This window comes from Xenia sp. Carnegie-2017, unplaced genomic scaffold (genome assembly GCF_021976095.1).
Source record: "Xenia sp. Carnegie-2017 unplaced genomic scaffold, XeniaSp_v1 HiC_scaffold_14, whole genome shotgun sequence".
In the NCBI taxonomy this organism is placed as follows: Eukaryota; Metazoa; Cnidaria; class Anthozoa; order Malacalcyonacea; family Xeniidae; genus Xenia; species Xenia sp. Carnegie-2017.
Genome location: NW_025813447.1, coordinates 9,615,205 through 9,634,617, shown reverse-complemented (window position 1 = coordinate 9,634,617; position 19,413 = coordinate 9,615,205). Strand labels below are relative to the sequence as shown.

The 19,413-nt window shown below is 36.1% G+C and overlaps 4 protein-coding genes across 5 annotated transcripts; 2 read left to right on the top strand and 2 right to left on the bottom strand.

Moving 5' to 3' along the window:
- The first annotated feature begins 5 nt into the window (after positions 1 to 5).
- On the top strand, positions 6 to 10,505 carry LOC124434914 (nucleoredoxin-like). 2 transcript variants are annotated; one of them, XM_046984849.1, is made up of 9 exons: positions 15 to 98; positions 177 to 256; positions 512 to 558; positions 5,343 to 5,658; positions 8,058 to 8,315; positions 8,970 to 9,174; positions 9,449 to 9,537; positions 9,702 to 9,798; positions 10,001 to 10,505. In XM_046984849.1, exons 4-9 carry the CDS (start codon positions 5,356 to 5,358, stop codon positions 10,309 to 10,311), a joined length of 1,263 nt encoding a protein of 420 aa, XP_046840805.1. In that variant the 5' UTR covers positions 15 to 98; positions 177 to 256; positions 512 to 558; positions 5,343 to 5,355; the 3' UTR covers positions 10,312 to 10,505. The 2 variants fall into 2 exon arrangements, with proteins under 2 accessions (XP_046840806.1, XP_046840805.1); XM_046984850.1 differs by lacking the exon at positions 177 to 256 and having other exon boundaries at positions 6 to 98.
- On the top strand, positions 2,102 to 4,328 carry LOC124434912 (protein ANKUB1-like). Its single transcript, XM_046984847.1, has one exon. The coding sequence runs from the start codon at positions 2,158 to 2,160 to the stop codon at positions 4,156 to 4,158; it is 2,001 nt and encodes a 666-aa protein (XP_046840803.1). The 5' UTR covers positions 2,102 to 2,157; the 3' UTR covers positions 4,159 to 4,328.
- LOC124434919 (nuclear speckle splicing regulatory protein 1-like) lies at positions 10,462 to 14,671 on the bottom strand. The gene is made up of 8 exons (XM_046984854.1): positions 14,585 to 14,671; positions 13,775 to 13,857; positions 13,613 to 13,697; positions 13,287 to 13,355; positions 12,956 to 13,084; positions 12,404 to 12,543; positions 12,004 to 12,071; positions 10,462 to 11,397 (listed from the first exon to the last, which is right to left on the bottom strand). Exons 2-8 carry the CDS (start codon positions 13,795 to 13,797, stop codon positions 10,832 to 10,834), a joined length of 1,080 nt encoding a protein of 359 aa, XP_046840810.1. The 5' UTR covers positions 13,798 to 13,857; positions 14,585 to 14,671; the 3' UTR covers positions 10,462 to 10,831.
- Positions 14,483 to 18,188, bottom strand: LOC124434910 (probable serine/threonine-protein kinase PLK). Its single transcript, XM_046984845.1, has 5 exons — positions 17,385 to 18,188; positions 16,934 to 17,315; positions 16,354 to 16,836; positions 15,227 to 16,247; positions 14,483 to 14,789 (listed from the first exon to the last, which is right to left on the bottom strand). The coding sequence occupies exons 1-5, from the start codon at positions 18,099 to 18,101 to the stop codon at positions 14,603 to 14,605; spliced, it is 2,790 nt and encodes a 929-aa protein (XP_046840801.1). The 5' UTR covers positions 18,102 to 18,188; the 3' UTR covers positions 14,483 to 14,602.
- Between the last annotated feature and the right edge of the window lie 1,225 nt (positions 18,189 to 19,413).

Sequence of the window (19,413 nt, the reverse complement as noted above, 5' to 3'; positions counted from 1 at the left end):
ATTAATAACATTGTATATGTCACATATGTATATCTATTTCTTAGAACTGACGGCTGGTTATTGGAGTGCAAGAAGTTAAAAGGGAACAAATTTAAATGGTAAAAGTAAAACTTTACTTTCAGTATTTATTGCATTATAAATTTAGATGACGTGTCTTGTTTACGTTTTGTCGGCAGGCAGATTTGGTCGAGTGCTTTTAGGCAACATCAGCAACAAAGCTTAACCTATCTTGGGATTAACTAGAAACGTAAACAAGGCAAGTTATCTATTGTCAGAATCTAAATTTCGCTAAAGTTTTAGGCCTACAGCAATATGACCAACCCAGTTGGCCAGTGATGCCTATCTTACTGATATATATAAAAATGTCCATGAAATTATTTAAAATTCATACTTCATTGTGGTTGGGCTTTATTTGTAGATTTGTGTTCACATAAAGAACATTCCCATATCTCCCTAACATTATGATTAAAATTTGGGACAATTATTTCTCATTCATCCAATTTTGATCTAGGTTCATTTCCTTAAACATTGGGCGATCTTTTCTACCCCACTTTGAAGGTAATTAGTATATTCTCTAACTTCCATTTTGTATCTTGCTTTTGCTTATTGACGAAATAAGAAATTGTAATCCTTTTGGGAATCAATGTTTCAAGACGACCCTGATCACATAAACATAAATAAACGATATGATCAATTAGCAATAAACGCCAGTTATTTTTGATAATGCCTTATATGTTATTTAAGTCATGGTTATGTCCAAAATGTTTCAACTTGTTAAAAGTCATCATCAAAAGTAAGTTGTTGCATGCTAGCTTCAATAAACACAGATATTTACCATGAAGTAAATATGTGTAAGGAGGTTTTTTAAAAGGTAACAATGAGCAGAGTTTAGTTTTTGTTTATTACTAGCATTATTTTGTAAAATATAAGGGAAATTTAGGATTAGTGTTTGCATTAAGTAGTGCTTTGTCAATGTATGTTGTGGCTTGTGTGGAGGCATCGGTATGTCTTTGACATTGCTGGTTGTGTACATGCAACTATTTGACAACAAAGTTATGCTGTGATTTGTGGAGTGGGACACATTTTTCTTACTTACCCATTAAATGTGACTGGTGTGATATTTCAATAAAAAGGGAGTTGTTTTTCAAGATCTTTGGCAGATTTACATTTTGCTACTTAAAATTATTGTTGGGAGCGTTTGCTGGCGAAAAATTTTCATCAAATGTCTGTAAAGTGTTTTGGGAGAATCGGTACTGTAGAAAGCCATGAACATTTCAAGTGATACAACGCTCTTCGTTGTATGTCAGGGCTGGTGGAGTTGTTGGATAAGAAAAATTAACATTACGCGAGTAAATAAACGAACTATCCAGTGGCCACGCTGCTTGCTGTGCGTGTACAGAAAATTCAAAAAAAATCCACTTTCATTCGTATAAATGGTATTCCTGGTGGCATAAATGAATGCTTGAACAGAATCAATTCATTTCGTTCAACTCTTGGAGTACAATGTGTTGAGTCTATCCTGAAGATTTCGTTGTAATGCAAATTCCTCTCTTGAGATATCCTGTTTTGGACGTAGCGCAAATCCAAAAATTTTGATGAAACCAATTTTCAAGACAATCATTCCTGACATTTCAGCAAGCACTGCTACATATGTACTTGACGAAGTTCAATTCTTTTACTTCAACTCCTACAATACAATGCGCTGAGTGTCAGCTTGTTTTGACTTTACCAACTTGTACAAATGAACATTTTATTTGAAAAGTTTTTAGGATATTACGCAAAGAAGTTTCATTTGTTTTGAAAACCACAAGCCTTTGTAATAATGCGGTCTTTTCACGTAAATTAGTTTAAATAATTAAGAAAGGTCTGTTTAATGAAGAATAATAAGTTTTACCAAAGAACATTGTAGCTAATTAGCTTGCCTTCATTTTGCTCCAGAATTAAATACGTTAAATGTTTTTGAAAAAGCATTGAAATTTCTAAATATATATTGAGGACAAGTGGAAAAACAATAATTGTCTTTTATAGAATTACACCTGTTACGTTGTCCCGTTCAATTTTTGTGCCGCTGCGTGGCAACTAACAGGTGTTCTACAGCATATATTCCTTAATTATGATAGGAATGAAGAAAAATTACTTAAATACTGTTCTCGCAAAATGCGCGTTTTTATCTCGTACGAAAATCGTATACGCAGCGTCTCGATCGATCCCAAAGTAACAGTACGGGACCTCAAAACCATTTTACGTCGTCGATTTCATTTGAATTTGAGAAACGAGCGCGAGGAGAGCGATGAACACTTGTCGTTAGCTTATCAAGGATGTAGTCTTCAAGATGATTATGTCTACGGTGATCTGTCTCTTCCTCCCGGATCAACACTTTTATGTCGTGTGGAAAAACAACGGAAGCCTATCCTTCGAATAAATTGTGTCAACTATGAGCTAAGGATCGTCTACAATAAATTTTTTGTCGTTTGGGAGACGTCTGTTGGCGCACTACGTACGATGATACAAGACACGACTGGAATTCACGTTAGTGCTTTCAGACTTTTCGCGAAAAAAGGTTTGGAGCTCTTTGATTGTCACACCCTCGGCGATTATGGTATTGGTACTGGTGATGCTGTTGCAATGGAGATATGGTCTGATGTTGTTCATGTGATTACAGCATCACGTGACAACGATATAACTGCTACCATTGGCTCTCTTGCTTCGCTTCCGGACTCTCCGCATCTGCTCTTGTATCAACTACAGTTGTGCCTGTTTATCTCAGCTCATTACGGTTATCATCAACTTGGGACTCAGCTCATGAGATGCGGTGCGAAACCGGACGCACCAGTTGGACAGCATCCGTCACGTGTTTGGTGTGGCTCGTCTGCGAATGTCAATAACTTAAAGACACCGGCACATGAAGCAGCTCAGTGTGGTAGACTAAAATGCCTACAGTATTTTCATATGTTCAATCGTTCCATTGTCGTTTGTAAAGACTCAAATGGTCTAACACCATGTAACACTGCCCGTAGGTTCAAACAGAGCGAGTGCTTCAAATTTCTCATTGCAGAAGAATTTCGTGTTCCCAGCGTACACCCTAAACTTAGTCTGTCTGCATATTCGCGCGTCCGTCAATGGTGCGATCGTGCTAAAATACGGGCTCGCTTGAACAAAGATAAAAGGTCCGTATTTCTTCTTAAGAATGGAAAAGCTGTGAGGATGTGTGGTGTTGTTGGTCAAGATATTGAAGTTAATGGTTACAGTAATGTGGAAGACAACAGAAAGGTAAAGAGTGCCCCCTGCTTTCTTCGCGGAAACATTGAAAAAGCATTCAACATCGCTCATAATTCTTGTACTCGGACAATAAGTGATGGCATAAAATTTCCCTGTACCTTTTCTAGAAAAAATGGTTTCCATACTTCTTTTAATGGTTCGTTAAAAATGGGACCATTCTCTCACGACGCTCAGTTGATGTCTAAGGCAACATTCAATGTTAACCCTTTAAAGCTTTCTCTTAGTCAACGTGATAATTCCCACGGTAATGGTCGTGGGAAATGTCAAAACATTAAATCTGATCAACAGTTGAACGAGAATAAGAGGGGGAAAGTTCGTACACAATCTTCTAATTCTTTACATGAAAGCCAACTTTCCTTGCATGAAAACAAAAAGCCTTCCGTCGTAAGTGGTAATACTCCATGTAAAAAAATTATCTCTCGAGAAAAGTATGTCTGGAAACCTGCGAGAACTTTTGGGAAAAGTGATGAGGAAAATGTTGGGACGTCAGTGGAGAAGGATAGACGACTTGAAACAAATGTTTCATCATCGATTGTAAACAAGAATTTGCAAAACCCCTCCAACGAAATGAAATGTAGTTATAATCGAAAGATTGAAGAGCAAAGTAATTATGACAAACCAAGATCTAATACACCCTGGCATTCAAATCACCGCGCCTCTAAACTTGACAGTAACAGTTTCCGAGACGAAAAATGTATCGAGCTGAAGCAATCGAAAAAACAATCTTCTGACATCAAATCAAGAAGCACAGGCTCGAATGCTGACTTATGTTTGAAAATAGCATCAAAGACTTTTCACAAGAAGTGTTTTCTTCGTCAAGTACAAATGGCACTTGCCATCAATGAAAAAATGTACAGGCGGTCTAATAACGGGCTATGAAAGAAAGAGGTAATGAAAAAAGGAGGTAATGAAAGGAGGTAATGAATGAAACAGGCAATTAATGAAACAGGCAATGAATGAAACAGGCAACGAATGAAACAGGCAATTAATGAAACAGGCAACAAATGAAACAGGCAACAAATGAAACAGGCAACGAATGAAACAGGCAACAGAAACAGGCAACAGAATGAAACAGGCAACGAATGAAAGGCAATGGAAACAGGCAATGAATGAAACAGGAATGGAATGGAATGGAATGAATGGAATGGCAACAGAATGAAATGAATGAATGAAACAGGCAATGGATGAAATGGCAATGGATGGAAAGAATGGAATGAATGGAACAGGAATGAAATGGAATGGAAACAGGAATGGAATGAAACAGGAATAATGGAATGAAACAGGCAATGGAATGGAATAATGAATGAAATGGAATGGAATGGCAATGAATGAATGAATGAATGAAACAAAATGGAATTAATGAATGGAAATGGAAGGAATGAAATCAATGGAAACAGGATGAAACAATGGATGGAATGGATGAAACAATGGAACAGGCAACGAATGGAACAGGCAATCAATGAAACAGGCAATCAATGAAACAGGCAATCAATGAAACGGGCAATGAATGAAACGGGCAAAATAAATAAACAGAAAAAAATAAAAATGATAAGTAGAAAATTGTCAAATGTAAAATGACAAGAGAGATCGAATATTAGAAATAAAATAGGTATTAGAAGATTTAGGGAAGAACTAGGTTAAAAAGGAGAGAAAAGCTGACAAAATAAATTAGGAAGATTATTACCGAAGTTTATATTACATGACAGTTTTCCATAGTCTAAACTGGAAAAATTATCTAATAGATTTTGACGATTCCATTAATTATGGAGAGTTTGCAGAATGCTTTGTAGAAACATGTTAATCATAGAAAAAAGGATCGGACCGTACATTCGTATCTTCTTTGTATGACATGACTCTTTTGCAATTGCAGGTGTGTTATATTTCATTCGAAACTCATTTCGAGTTGAAATCTTGCTGGGCGTTTTTGTTTGAAATTCAAATTAGCTTAATGTAAATTATCATAATACTTTTTTATGTGCCGAAAAAAGATAAATTGACCTCGTTTCGCTTCAGAAGACTTCAGAGACTTCCTGACACTTCAACTATTGCTTACTGCCTTACAGCTTACAGCAGAAAATGTCCCAAGTTTTTGACGCCCTCAATGGAAGTCTGATCAATAGAAATGGCGAGGAATTGTCTTTCGGTTTGATACAAGGAAAGGGAAAAGTAATAGCGATATACTTTTCTGCTCATTGGTGCCCACCTTGTCGAGCTTTCACTCCTAAATTGGCAGGATTTTATAAGAATGTGAAGAAAGGAGTAAACCAAAATAACTTTGAGATTATTTTTGTAAGCTCCGATAAAAGTGAAGATAAGTTCGACGAATACCTTGGTGACATGCCTTGGTATGCCATGCCCTACAAGAAACGTTCAGCCAAGGTATGTTAAATCAGGATGATCGTGTTTGCTGACCAATAGTCAAACATTGATAGTAGGGAGATTAACAAGTATTGGTCGGACCGTAAGCTTCTGTCCGTATAAATGAAAATGACCTTATTTTATAACTTGATAACTAAACATCTTACGTACACAGAGCTTTTGACTTTTTATTACTTTATGATTATGCGATCTCAACCTTTGTTTGGTATTTAAATTCGCTATCTCCTTTTAAATTGTAACTTGTTCGGCTTTTAGGATAAATCGCTACTAATAATAATCAAGGACAGCTTGTGGCCACGTAGATAGCTTTTTTACATCTCTTTAAAGATGTGTCGCCCATTAAACTAAGGTCATAACGCTGTCTATTGTCGACTAAACTCGTATTGACTGTATTGTGTGAAGATATTTCTTATGGCTTGAACTTGCTAGCTTGTACTATTCACCCAACAGATATTAGTTAACTTTAAATTGTTTAATAACGTAAAGCCAGCAAGCGATTAGTTGCATAGCAACCAGTAAAGCATTTAACGTCGATTTCTGTTTCTCAACTAAGGTAGCAAGATATTTTGTGGGTTTTTTTGAGAAATTGTACCGCTTTCCGACGATTAGGAGTGCTTTTTGACTGTGTGATCCGGGTATATATTACTATCATGCAAACATAAGATCATAGTCATTGTTGTGCAAATGAATAAAAAAATCATTGAATCTAAGGAGTGTACAAATTTGCATAATTGCGGTCACCTTGGCAACATTCAATGTTGCAAATTTGCTATTATTGTTGCTATTAGCATTTTCATTAGCAACATAATTCGTCCACTCCCACTAAGCTGCTGATAACCGCGGTGAACAAATTGTCGTATTATATCTGAACAACACTTATTTAAACTTCGGTAATTTTTCAAGAAAAAGATCATTTTTATTTTTATATGCGCGCAACATTTGATTCAGTTCTATTATTTCCGAGAATACGATAAACCGGCTGTTCCAGTCACTTTTTATACGTCACGTCAATAACTTTTTTTTCGTATGTCATATTTTGTTAATTTTGGGATTTTTGCCTAAAACTATGATTTTGCCGACTGGAGTGTTCTGTATTTATTTCCGAAGTCAATTGACCAATCAAAATTACTCGATAAATGTTCAAAATATAACGTTCAATGAAAATTAACATCACATCAATTTTTTTCTCTTTTTCTCGAAACTCCCCAAAACGACTTAGGGATAAAAAATAGTAACGCAACGATTATTGGGATTGTCGTTGGCTGTTGTTTAAACATAACTTTTCGTAAATAATTGCCAAAAGACCTGTTTAATATCAAATCGTACTAAACCGTACATATGACAAACACTCAAATAAATGGTGCAGATCATTCACACTACCTTATGTAGTCTCGGTTTCATCATTTTAGAACACTTTAAACGTTGGCTTCTTTGTGACCTTCAAACTCAAAAAAAGCACACGTTGTTGAAATCTGTCTGCTGTAAATTATGGGTAGTCAGAATTTTGAGAAATACTTTACTAAATTATGGTAATTGAGACCCACTTTTTCATAATTGTTCCTTGTGTCGTGCAGGATGATAGAGAACAAAAAAAGGACGACGCTTTATCCTTCATGTCCAATTCAGTTGATGCATAACCAAGACGCAGTTTCTTTTGAGACATCAGTAAACAATTCAAAGTTTACCTGTTTAAGACATAGCAATTTTATGTATAATATTGCTAAGTCTTAAACGATGCTGAACCTGGCTGAAACATGCATAATGCAGTGTTTACTATATGTTTAATTGTATACAGTGTATACAACCATAGGCGTAGGGGAGCTGTCATTTGTGGGTGGGGGGGGGGGGCAGTAAAATATTTCCCCCGACTCACAGCAAAGGTTCCGCCATATTTTCGCTCGACTACAGCTACCCCCGCCCCGTACGCCTAGGTATACAACCACCCAAAGTAAGAACCTATACAACCTCTCTGACAAGAATTTATGCGACATTTAGCTGAAACATGAGCACAATGGAGTGGTTTACAACCTGTTCAAATGTAACTTGTGTACGGTTTACGGTATATTTAGAGATTTATTGTGTATATACCATCACACTGACACGAACTTATACGATATTTTGCCAATCATATGCATAATGCATTTGCTAATAGCGACATGATGGCTGTGCTATATTCTAAGCAACGACCATAAACATTCCCAGAAAAAGATTTTTGCAACAAATGTACTTCTGGTACCGCATTCCACGTTAAAAAGTGTACTTGTCACAGTACAAGTCGTTAAATTAGTCTGTAACTGACATTTCAAGTTAAGGAACCGCTCAAGGGATAGATCCTTTTTTCCCAGCAGCATTAATTTACATCATAATTGAACATCTCTTCCCGCGTTATCTTACCACAGGAGAAGCTTTCAAAACTTTTCAAAGTCAGTGGAATTCCAACGCTGATATTTCTTGACGGAGAGAATGGGCAAATCCTCAATAGAAACGGTCGATCGGCTGTCGAGAATGATGAGTCGGGCCGAAAATTTCCTTGGAAATCACCCACAGTATTTGACTTGTTGAGAAAAGGCGAATACATCAATAATGGCGATGAAGCAAAATCGTTTGAGAGAGACATCCAGGGAAAGGTCATTGGTATTTATTTCTCTGCTCATTGGGTACGTATATTATGAAAAATAATTCGAAAATTTTTTAAGCTGCTAATAAATTGGCAATTATGCAAGTTTTAAAAACCGTTTAGAAACTTTAGCTTTTTGCCAATTAAGCAAAAACTTAAAATGGGAATTATGGGGCAGTGTTCTTTTTCAATAAATTTACTATTCCATAATTCACTGTCATGATAATGCATGGTAACAGCACTCACATTAATGCAAGAGAAGCACGCTGAGTCAAATGATGTAGAAAATGAGGAAATGTTCGAGTTAAGCCCTATATACACGATAAAAACTAACCCGTGTTAAATTTTTTGCGTGTAAACACCACTAACCGAGGATTAACCTAGGTTAAATTCGAGCTATCTCATGAGGTAGGTTTGACCTAGGTTAAACCTTCGTTAGTAGTAGTTACACGTTAAAAAATAAACCTGGGTTAAACCCGGGTTAGTTTGTCTTGTGAATAGGGGTTTATTGTTTTGGGGTAATTTTGTATACAGCACTGTATGTGTTTAAACACTTTGGAGGTTGAATTTTTCATCGTAATATAACTAATAACTAATTCAATTGTTATTTTTCTAAAACAACAATTGAGTCACTTGGTTGAGTCATTTCTGAAGACAGAATTGTGAAAATGTTTATGTCTAACGAATGTTTTAGTGTCCACCTTGTAAGGCATTCACACCCATCCTTAGCGAGGCGTACCAAGCGATCAACAAAGACGAGAAGAAGTTCGAAATAATATTCGTGAGCTCGGACAACACGGAAAGTGCGTATAAAGAATATTTTGCTGAAATGCCATTCCTTGCTTTGCCGTATAAAGCCGAGCTGAAGGATGAGCTGAGCGATCATTATGAGATCGAAGGTTGGTGATACGATCCATACCTTTCCGACAAATTAACTGGGATGTTTCAGAAATACTTGCAAATAAAAATCTTAGACATAGCTGGCGAGCACAGACATAGCTGGGAAAATCAATCGTAATCCTTAGAAACTCGCGTAAGACAAATATCTGAAGTTAGGTTTTTCGTCTCTTAGTTCTGAACATTCTTCTATTTGCACCTCATATACGTAAGTAAGATAGAATTTTTGCAAGTAAATACCAATCTGATAGATTGAATCGATATTTTGGTATTAAGGTATTCCTACACTGATTCTCCTCGATGAAGAAGGGAACTTAATTACAACAAGTGGACGAGCAGTGGTGTCTGGGGATAAGAAGGGACAGGTCTGTATTGTGTATTTCATTTGTTGATGCTATAACAAGGTTAATTATGTAAGACGTCTTAAATAAAATTAAGAGTTGGCGAGAAAACTTAGTCCTTGAAACACTGTTTTGTGAAATGTATTTAGCAGCTGCTAGGATTTATCACTTGTTTTTTTATACTTTAGAAATTTCCATGGCTCCCTGAACCGGTAGAAGAACTTGATGAAGTGTCTGGACCGAGAATCAACGAAGAACCTTGTCTGATCTACATTCCTGGTGAAGGTAAATATTTCCATATTTATATCTATGCTTGATTCGCGCCACATTTAAACAAAATTCCAACTAGAATTTCAAAGCTTTTTTTTTCAATTATTTGGGGGCATATCGATTTAGTTTGTTCATCTTGCTACCAAACTCTTTTTTAAATAAGATGACTATAGTTAGAAATTTGTCTTGATATGTGTTTCCTCTTATTAAAACAAAGACGAAGAGTCATCTGAAAGTATGAGAAAGATTCTTCTGCCGATAGCCACTGAAATGCAAAAACTAGCAAAGTCACAAAATTTATCACAAGAGCTCCACTTCTTTATCGCAACAAAGGAAAATATGATTTTGGATTCGCTCAGCGATTTCTTGAATATTGATCCGAAGAAGAAAGCTCTCTTTATCGTGGATGTTCCCTCTGGGAAGATATACCATTCTGAATCGTCGCAGATCTCAAATGAAGAAATGGTGAAAAAGTTTGTCGAAGACTACAAAAACGACAAACTTGAAGCAAAAAACATACGAGACTAAACACGTACGTTAGTAGGCAATTGTCTTGTAATGCGATACAATACTATAATTGAATGTTTGAATGATCGAATGCCAATGAACTAGAAGATTACAGTGTAGTTTGTGTAGTCCACCATAATCATAATGACGAATGAAGAAGTAGCGAAGAAATGACGAATTGCAATGGTAATTAAATAAATCAATTTTGCCAAGTATTTTCAAAGCATTGTATGATTTAGTATTGGACGACACCCAGCACATGCAAATGCACGGTCGTAATGAACAAAAAACATGGTGTTTTGGTAATTCTTTAAAGATAAAAACATTGTTATAGGCTTTAATGGAGTCGCGCTTGAGTGTTTTATTTCGGTCGATTGTGAAACTGGGCGTACTTTTTGCTTTCTGTTGTCTTTATCTATTCCATTGGCATGGTGTTATTACTTGTTAACATAAGAATTTTGCAGAACCTCGCCACTTAAAGGCTAGGGTATATTCAAAAATTAATCTAGCTGAGAATTTAAAATTAATTTTCAGCTAGAAACTAATCTTCATCGTCTGAGTTTGCTATCTTCACGATACGCGACTTCTTACGCGCCAAGTACCTTTCTCTAGCAGACATGACGGTTGCATCGGACGAATGTTTAACGAACTTCGTCTTTAATTTTGTGTCATCCTTACTGCCACTTACCTCTGGATTTTTGCTATTGCAATCCTTGTCTGAGAAAATTACCTCCGTCTCATGCTGTTCTTTTGCTCTGTTTACAGATTCATCTCGTTCTCGTTTTTTACTCTCCTTTTCATTTTCTCGACATTCATGTGTTTCGTGTAGCCGTTCCTCCGAAACATGCCGATCTTTCTTGTATTCATCTTTTTCAAAAGGTTCTTTATCTCGCATTCTCTCTGCATTACTAGTTTCTCTATCCTGAATACTTCGCTCGCTGTTTGAATCCGTACTTTCGACGTGACCCGACCGTTTCCGTTTCTCATTCCCTCTATCTTCGGTAGTTTCCGTGCGTTGCTCGGTATTGTACGAGCCACCGGCTGAAACGTTTTTCTCTAGTAAATTTCTGTAAAACTTGCTCAAGTCAGTCTGTTTCGTTACGTCACCTTAATGTACAAGAGATGTATAATTTTAATGAAGTTCGCAAATAAAACAAGAGAAATAGGATTAAAGACAAGTTTTTCTTTTACAGCAAAAATGTTTCTACAAGCAATAAGCCATCTTCTGTGCAACGAAAAAATGTAAGATGATACTTTGTGAACATACAATGTCAACTATGTTGTGTTTTCACAGGGCAAGCATGATAAAAGTAGGTAAGTGAAGTTATTTATATTTGGCAGATATCAAATAAAATTTAAATTTGTTCAGATAGTCTACCATTGGTTTACACGGGAATAGACCACCCCGAGAAAAGACTGGCGGGAATTTATTTGGTAGATAGTAAATGAAATTTAAATTTGTTCAGATAGTCTACCATTGGTTTACACGGGAATAGACCCCCCCGAGAAAAGACTGGCGGGAACATACTTCAGGGGAAAACCCTCCGTGAAAAGATGTTGGCAAAAGATTGCCATGTATAGACCCACTACTTAATAAAGACACTCAGAGAGCTCCCCATGTAAAGATGCCTAGGAAAATCTAGCGGGGTAAAAAAAAATGGAGAAAACCTGTTTTACACAAGATAAATTGTTGGAAAATAATGAAATCCATACCATCTAACTCGTCCTGTCGTCTTTGACGCTCTTCGGCTTCCATCATTTCTTGCATTTTTTGGCGATAACTTTCAGTGTTAAGGATAAAACACATTGAAATCTATACTGCTGAAACATCACATATGTAAAACAAATACGAAACGTTTTTCCCGGAGTTATTTGAAACTATTTCAGAGTTTCGATTACTATTCAAAACATTAAAGTTATTTAGCCACTTGATAAGAATATTTGACGGGAAAGCCTGAATAACTTCTGTGTAACCACTACTCTCTGTGAATACGTTACAAGACAGTTCACGCATTAAGCTTCACATTAGCAAAACAACATTCATTTATCGCCGTTTTATAGATGTCGTAAAAAACATGATGGTTTGGACATCATTGTGTGAACAAAAAGATACGCGGACGTAACAAATGCATCTTTATCGGCAAATTCAGAGCCTTCGGCTTCACGTTCTTTCTGAACCTGTCGTTCAATTCGCCGTTCTTCTTCTTTCTTTCTTGTTTCGGCAAATTTGAGAAGGTTAGTGATATATTTGGGCTAGAAATATAAATAAATCCCTGTTAAATTGATTCCTCATTGGGATTTAGTGCATTAAGTATACAACATTCAAATTTTCAATGTACGTGATTCAGTTTTTCTCCGAAATAAATAACTTTAGCCAATGAGAATCAACAAAAACTTTGGTTTAATTTCATTACAGGAGCATAATTTGCAATCAACAAGCACACTTTTCACCAATACATGTGAATGTGTAGATTTGATTATAAATTTATTGTATTATTTATTGGCATTTAAAAAAAATTAAAAACTATTTTATTTGATCAATACGGAACCTTAACGACAGTTTCAGATACCACTTTACCACATAAATCAAAACATCAACACATAATTATATAGTAGACATACTCATAAAATAATCATTAAATTATTTTAACACATACTAAATCACCTTTTTATCGTTTTTGGCATTTTTGGCAATCAGCATATTAGCCTTTCTTTCAGCCATTTTGTCATAAACAGCATCATAGTCATAAGCTGTAGGATCCTCTGCCAAAACTTTCTCCATTTCCACTTCCGTCTGGTGGTAACATAGTAAAAAGACAAGTACTTATTTGTACACAGGGCTTGCATTAAGGGTTGCCCGTACACCCTAGTTTACTAAAGCGAGCAATTTATCGCGCAATGTTGTTATCTTGTAGAATCATGATTACTTTATAGTATATGAAGTGTGTATTTGTATAAGAAAGTTTACAACCTCAAAAACCAGTCAAATGACAAACCTGTCTTATTTGTTTCTTTCTTGCAGCCTCAGCTCGAATGCTGTGGTTTACATTTTTTTGTTCACTTTGCTAAAAAAATATATAACTTTCTCATCATTAAAGCTTTCTTTCACATATGTGTATGGATATGGAAGCTTGATGCAAAAGCTTGAAGCATTTTCTTGTATAAAATGTTATAAAATGATTATTAAAATAATGCAAACAAATGACAGCAATAATGATATAAACAACTGACAGCAATAATGATGCTCAGTATAGTTTTTGAAGACTTTGGAACTCAACAGATTACAGATATCTTTTACGTTAGTTGAAACAAACTTTGATACCATTTCACTGTCAGAATCATCTTCATTGAAAACAGACTGCTTCTGTTGGAAAGCTGATGGTTTTTTCTTGATAATAAGACCATATCTGGAAAACATCAAAATTTATTACAAGTTAGAACATATTTATAACAATTTAGTTTTTCACAATTTCCATCAGCTTACTTCTTTCCAGCTTTTTCATTCATTATTTAAGGTTTCAGGATTTCACACTCAAAGACTTGTTGAGATACCTTACACATGAGAGACTGTACAAAAGAAGTTGAACATTTACAAACATAAAATAATTTTTCACATCGTTGAGCGCCATTTTGTCAGCGCGTCTTACTAAGGAAACTGGCGGCGACTTGCAGACTTGTAATCGCACGTGATCAGTGGGTGAATGCGGCATTTCTCAACTTGAAAGTGAATACTGAATTTTGTCATTAAAGACGACTGAATAGTCTGCATAGACTTTATTTTGCAATGATTCTCACCGCCAACAATTCCAACACCCCATACTAACTATTCGCCAACCCCCTTTCGCACTCCCACACACCACAATTACAATTCACATTCACTATGAATTATAAGTTGCAACTTATAACTTGTTTTGAAATTCGACGTAGGAAGATCGATAATTGGGGTTGGGTGGAGTATTCATATGTTTAAGTTATAATCCAAAGAAAACAATGATTACAAAGGAAGTTAAGATGGCGGATCATGCATACACGAATACTGCCCCCCACCCAATTATCAATCTTCCTACGTCTCTGGTTTAAAAAAAAGCCACAAAGGATAGAGTTTCATGTACTTATCCCGCAAAAATTTTCAAATGTTGGCAAACACGCAGAGGTGGCAGAGTATAAAAGATACAAGGGAACACAAAACAAGTGGAATAAAATACAGTTTTACTCACTATCAATTGAAGACAGAAAAATCAGTCAGCTATAAAATAAAATTGCTTGAAAAGAAGATTGGTAAATTCGACATTACCATCAACACATTAATTTTTCAAGATACAAAAGTTTCAACTGTTTCTCCCTCAAACAACGCCCACAACGCGGCGGACTCGAGTTCGTTTTGGATTTCAGTGACGTCAACAGGAGCAATGGCATTATCGGGAAGCCAAGCATTCAACAGAGATGCAGAGAGTGGTGGACTGGGTTCCATGTTACTCGGATCACGAAAAGAACGAAACCTAAATGTAAATATATAGCAACTGTTTATATATTTAAACTGAACGCCCTATTTTGTTCATCTCCAACACCAGATGAACCTGTCCTGAAAAAATACGAAACCCAAACTAATGTTGATCCTGTGTTACTACCGAAAGAAATCTAATCTAAACAAACTGTATTTCAGGGATGGCGGAAACTTGATAAACGAGGGAAGCCATATTCACATATGCATGTTCTACTTCGTTAGTTTCTATTGAAATCAATCAGTTGATAAAATATGAATATGCCCATCTCTCATTATCAAGCTTTCTTTGCCTCTGTTTTCTACGTAATAGTTCTATATGTTAAAGATAATGTCCAGTTATTCCGGTGTCAGCTACTGCATGCACTTCCACTGTTAGAACAAGACACAACTTAGTTGCGAAAAACTGCTCATGGATAAGAACAAATTTCTTACATTCTCTGTCCATCTTCACTGTTCAGGAACTCGTCCACATCAAGACCCAGACCATAACCGGAACCACACGATCCACGTGGTGTGAGGGGCAATGTCATTGAGTCAGGGTTCATGACGTCAACGTTTAGACCGTCTTGAAATGTTCTACCAGCAAATCTATTTAAATTGCAGCTCTCGTTCGAAATCAAAACCTCTGAACATCTCGTTGAAGAATTGTTATTCGCAATGAAATCGATAAGATTGAAAGATTTTTGTCCAATAGCATTAAGTTCTGAAGGCAAAGTAAGAGAAATATCTACAGACTTTGTGTCGAGTGTTTTGCTTGCGATTGCTGTAGGCTCATAGACTTGTCCTTCAACAATGATATTTGCATTTTTTGTCATGTTCCTTCCATCATTTGGAATGCTTCTTATAACAGAAATGATGCTTTCCGAGGAATCTGTCGAAGTCTCGCGTCTTTCATTTCCAACAGGATTGGCATAAAGCATGTCCGCTTGTGTTAAGTTGAAAGCCTGATTCTTTGAATGAATTGGAACATTTTCTTGTAGTAAATTTTGAGATCTATCAATTCCCTTAGATCCATTATGGACAATTTCATCGTGCCTTAAAGTCGGCCAGTTCGTCATCTTTTCTGTTTCTATACCCATCTGAGGTATAGCGTTGTTGTTCAATTTCATTGCAGGTTCACCAGTATTAAGAGTATTACCTAACATATTCGTTTTTCTACTCGCTGCATTCTTCAACGGAATAGCGGTAGACACCAAGGGTGGTTGTAAGGACTCATTAACTACACAGTTTTCTGGGAATGCCTGAGATGTACGAGTAACGTTTAATGTAGGCTCAAGACATTGTCGTTCTAACTGTGTTGTTAAGCTGGCCTTGGAACCGAGATTCGAGCCATATTCTTTTGTTACCTGCGGTGGAGCTAACATCTGTTCAACAGTTGCATTATTTAATGTTGTTTTTTCAACACGTGTTCTCTGCGCGATTGTTTCATCCAATGGGGCAATTTGCGAAGCACCTACACAAGACATTAACATTCAAGCACATCTCCAAGAAGCGAAGAGAATTGCTTAAGAATAGAGAAGGACTGAGTCATACGTACGGTAGTAAATAATAATACGCACCTGACATGGTTTTTGTCAATGCAGTGATGGTCCCAGGATAGTCGATAATCCCAGATGTTTTAACAGCTTTCAACTGTTCTTTTCCATCTCCTTTCTCATAATTTGTAAACTGATAAGAAACGCCATTCTGCTTCACAACCTGATAGGTATTTTGTTGAAATTTTCCCGTCGTCAAATGTTGTTCCCCTTTCAAAGCTTTTATTTCTTCCATGTACTTTCTTATCGGATGAATAAAAGGTTTAGTCTGTGCTGCCATGTTTTTCCAGCGATCAAGGAGTTTCTTGTCGTTATCACTAAGTTCCGAAACACCGCAAGATTTGTCCGTTTTGTTTTCAATTGTTCCACTCTTTTTGAAATACTTCCTTTTGCTAGAGTTATTATTGGCCTCTTTTGGTTCCTGTTTTCGCTTATTGTTTGAAGAACCATCAGCTTTTTTTATAATTTTTTGCTCATATTGAACAGGTATGTTAGTGTAGCTTTTGTCTGGAAATAAATTGAAAACTAAGATCAGCACAATGAACACAAATCAGCTAAGTCACTTTCATCAAATACATGCTAACACTTTGAAAGTAAATCACACCTGATATTGAAGATCTGATTTGATTTGGACTGTTATAGAATTCTATCTCTTTCAATATCTGTTTCTTCAAAGATTCCTTACTCACATTCTGACTATCAAATGAAAAATCAAATGGTGAAATGCAACAAGGCTCATCATCCATATCATGGTATTTTTCCAAGTACTCGTGTTCCAAAGCCTCAGCTGCGGTTACTCGTTGCAACGGGTCCAGCTGCAACATTTTTTCCAGAAGTCTTAAGCTAATTGGATTGGCATTTTCATATATTTTGTTAAACTGAACCGGTTCCTTTTTTGGCAGCTTGTTGATGTATGTCTTCACGCGCTCAGCTCCCATTCTTGATGAGAAATTCTCTGAGGGTGTACCAACAACACTAAGTATTAACTATGAACAAACAGAAATTAGCATGAAACATCAATGACATACGGGTCGAATGATTTTCATTGTATATACCTGCAATTGATTAAGATAATTTGTTCCTGGAAATAGAGGTTTCCTTCCCAGCATTTCAGCAAATATGCAACCAACAGACCATATATCCATTGCTTGTGAGTACTCACTGAGAGAGAGCATTAGCTCCGGCGCCCGGTACCACCGTGTTGCCACATATTCGGTCATAACACGCTTTTGCTCAGTAGGTGATGAATCTAAACCTCTTGCCATTCCAAAATCACCAATTTTCAATTCACAGTCCTCATTTACCAATAAGTTACTGGGTTTAAGATCTCTATGGAGAACATTTGCTGAATGTATATATTTCAGCCCTCGAAGCAGTTGGTACAGAAAGTATCTTATATGCTCGTCAGTCAATGGTTGATCGGAATGAATAATGCGATGCAGGTCTGTTTCCATCATATCAAATACGACATATACATCACTAAACAACGCTATGTCTTCAGATGGACGTAAAATGTTCCTTATTGCGATAATATTGTCGTGATTAAAGTGTTTCAATATCTTCAGTTCGCGATAAGTTCTTTTTGCAATTGTCAATACGTCCAAAGCTGTTGGTATCTTCTTGATTGCAACTTTTTTCTCTGTTTCCGTATCAATTGCTGAGCAGACAATCCCGTAGGCCCCACAGCCGATATTTTCAAGAACATTGTATCGTTTATCTACAACAAACTTCACTTCGAAGTTTTTGTCTTTTATTGTGTAAGTTTTACTCATAATTTAAATCTGGTGTCGTTCCTGTCGTATTGTTACCTTCTCAACTATTTCGTCATAAAAAGTTCTGCCATCTTGGTCTCTGGCCCAGTCTTCAAAACCGAGCACCATTTAAATAACTATTTTGAACTAAAATTAGAACAGTTTGGGGAATACCCAAAGGAAGACTACAACATAGAACGCTGTAAGGGGGTGTTTACATGAATCCGGAATGAGTTTCGATCCGGAATGAACTCATTCCACTTTAAATGAAATCCTATTGCATGTTTACATGAATCCGGAATGAGTCACAACTCGATCCGGATCGAGTTCATTCCTAGTTTCATTCCGGATCGAAATTTCATTCCGGATCGAAATTTACTTGTTATCTCATGTAAACGCGAATTGAGTTTCATTCTGGAATGATATTGTGATTAATGACGAAGCACGCATGTGGCATGGGTATTGTCTTCTGGCAAATTGAAGCTCGTAAGCAAATAAAGAGGCTAAATGGGTTAAAATGAGTGCGAAGAAAAACAACAATTAGTTTCATGTAAACACGGATTGACATCACGTTTCGATCGGGATTGAAAGTCATTCCGGATTCATGTATACACCCCCTTATTTGAACAAACTCTTTGAATTTCTGTGTATAAAATTAGTATACCGAATTTATTCCAAAAATAGTATTTAAAATGTAATTCAGCGATCACTCGTATTTTTCATTTGCCCTAACTTGTGTTCAATTATATGAACTAAGCTTATATGATACTTTCTGTTCTGTATCAACAGGAATGTTAGAGCAAGGTAAAAATTAGGTAAGTCAGAAGTTGGAGATGAGTAGGAGTCAAAGAACGTGGGATCAGGGCGAATATCTAACCAGCAATGTAATAAAACCAAAAAAGGTAAATTTTATAACACAAGTAATTGTGTGCTATTCTGGCAGTGATTGGATATTTTATTTTAGTATGTATTCTAAATTTAGCACATCAAATTACACAAATATAAGAGATCCACAGGTAGAATCCTACTGCTGATGATCTAATAAAACGAAAATTTCGAAAAAGAGTTCAATTAGAAACGAGAGATTGGAATGGTGTCTCGGCGAAACACATGGTTATAAATAAGTACTGCGAATGGTGACGGAGACGATTTTACAAACAGCAAATTTCTACAAAATGGACGCATTGTAATTTAACGACAAAGAAACCATTGATCTGCTACAAGAAAAAATATTTGTGAAAATGAATAAATGATACGAAAGAACCAAAAAAACATTAAAAAGAAATTTAAAAATAAAAATGAGAAGATATTTAAAAATAAAAATAGACAACGC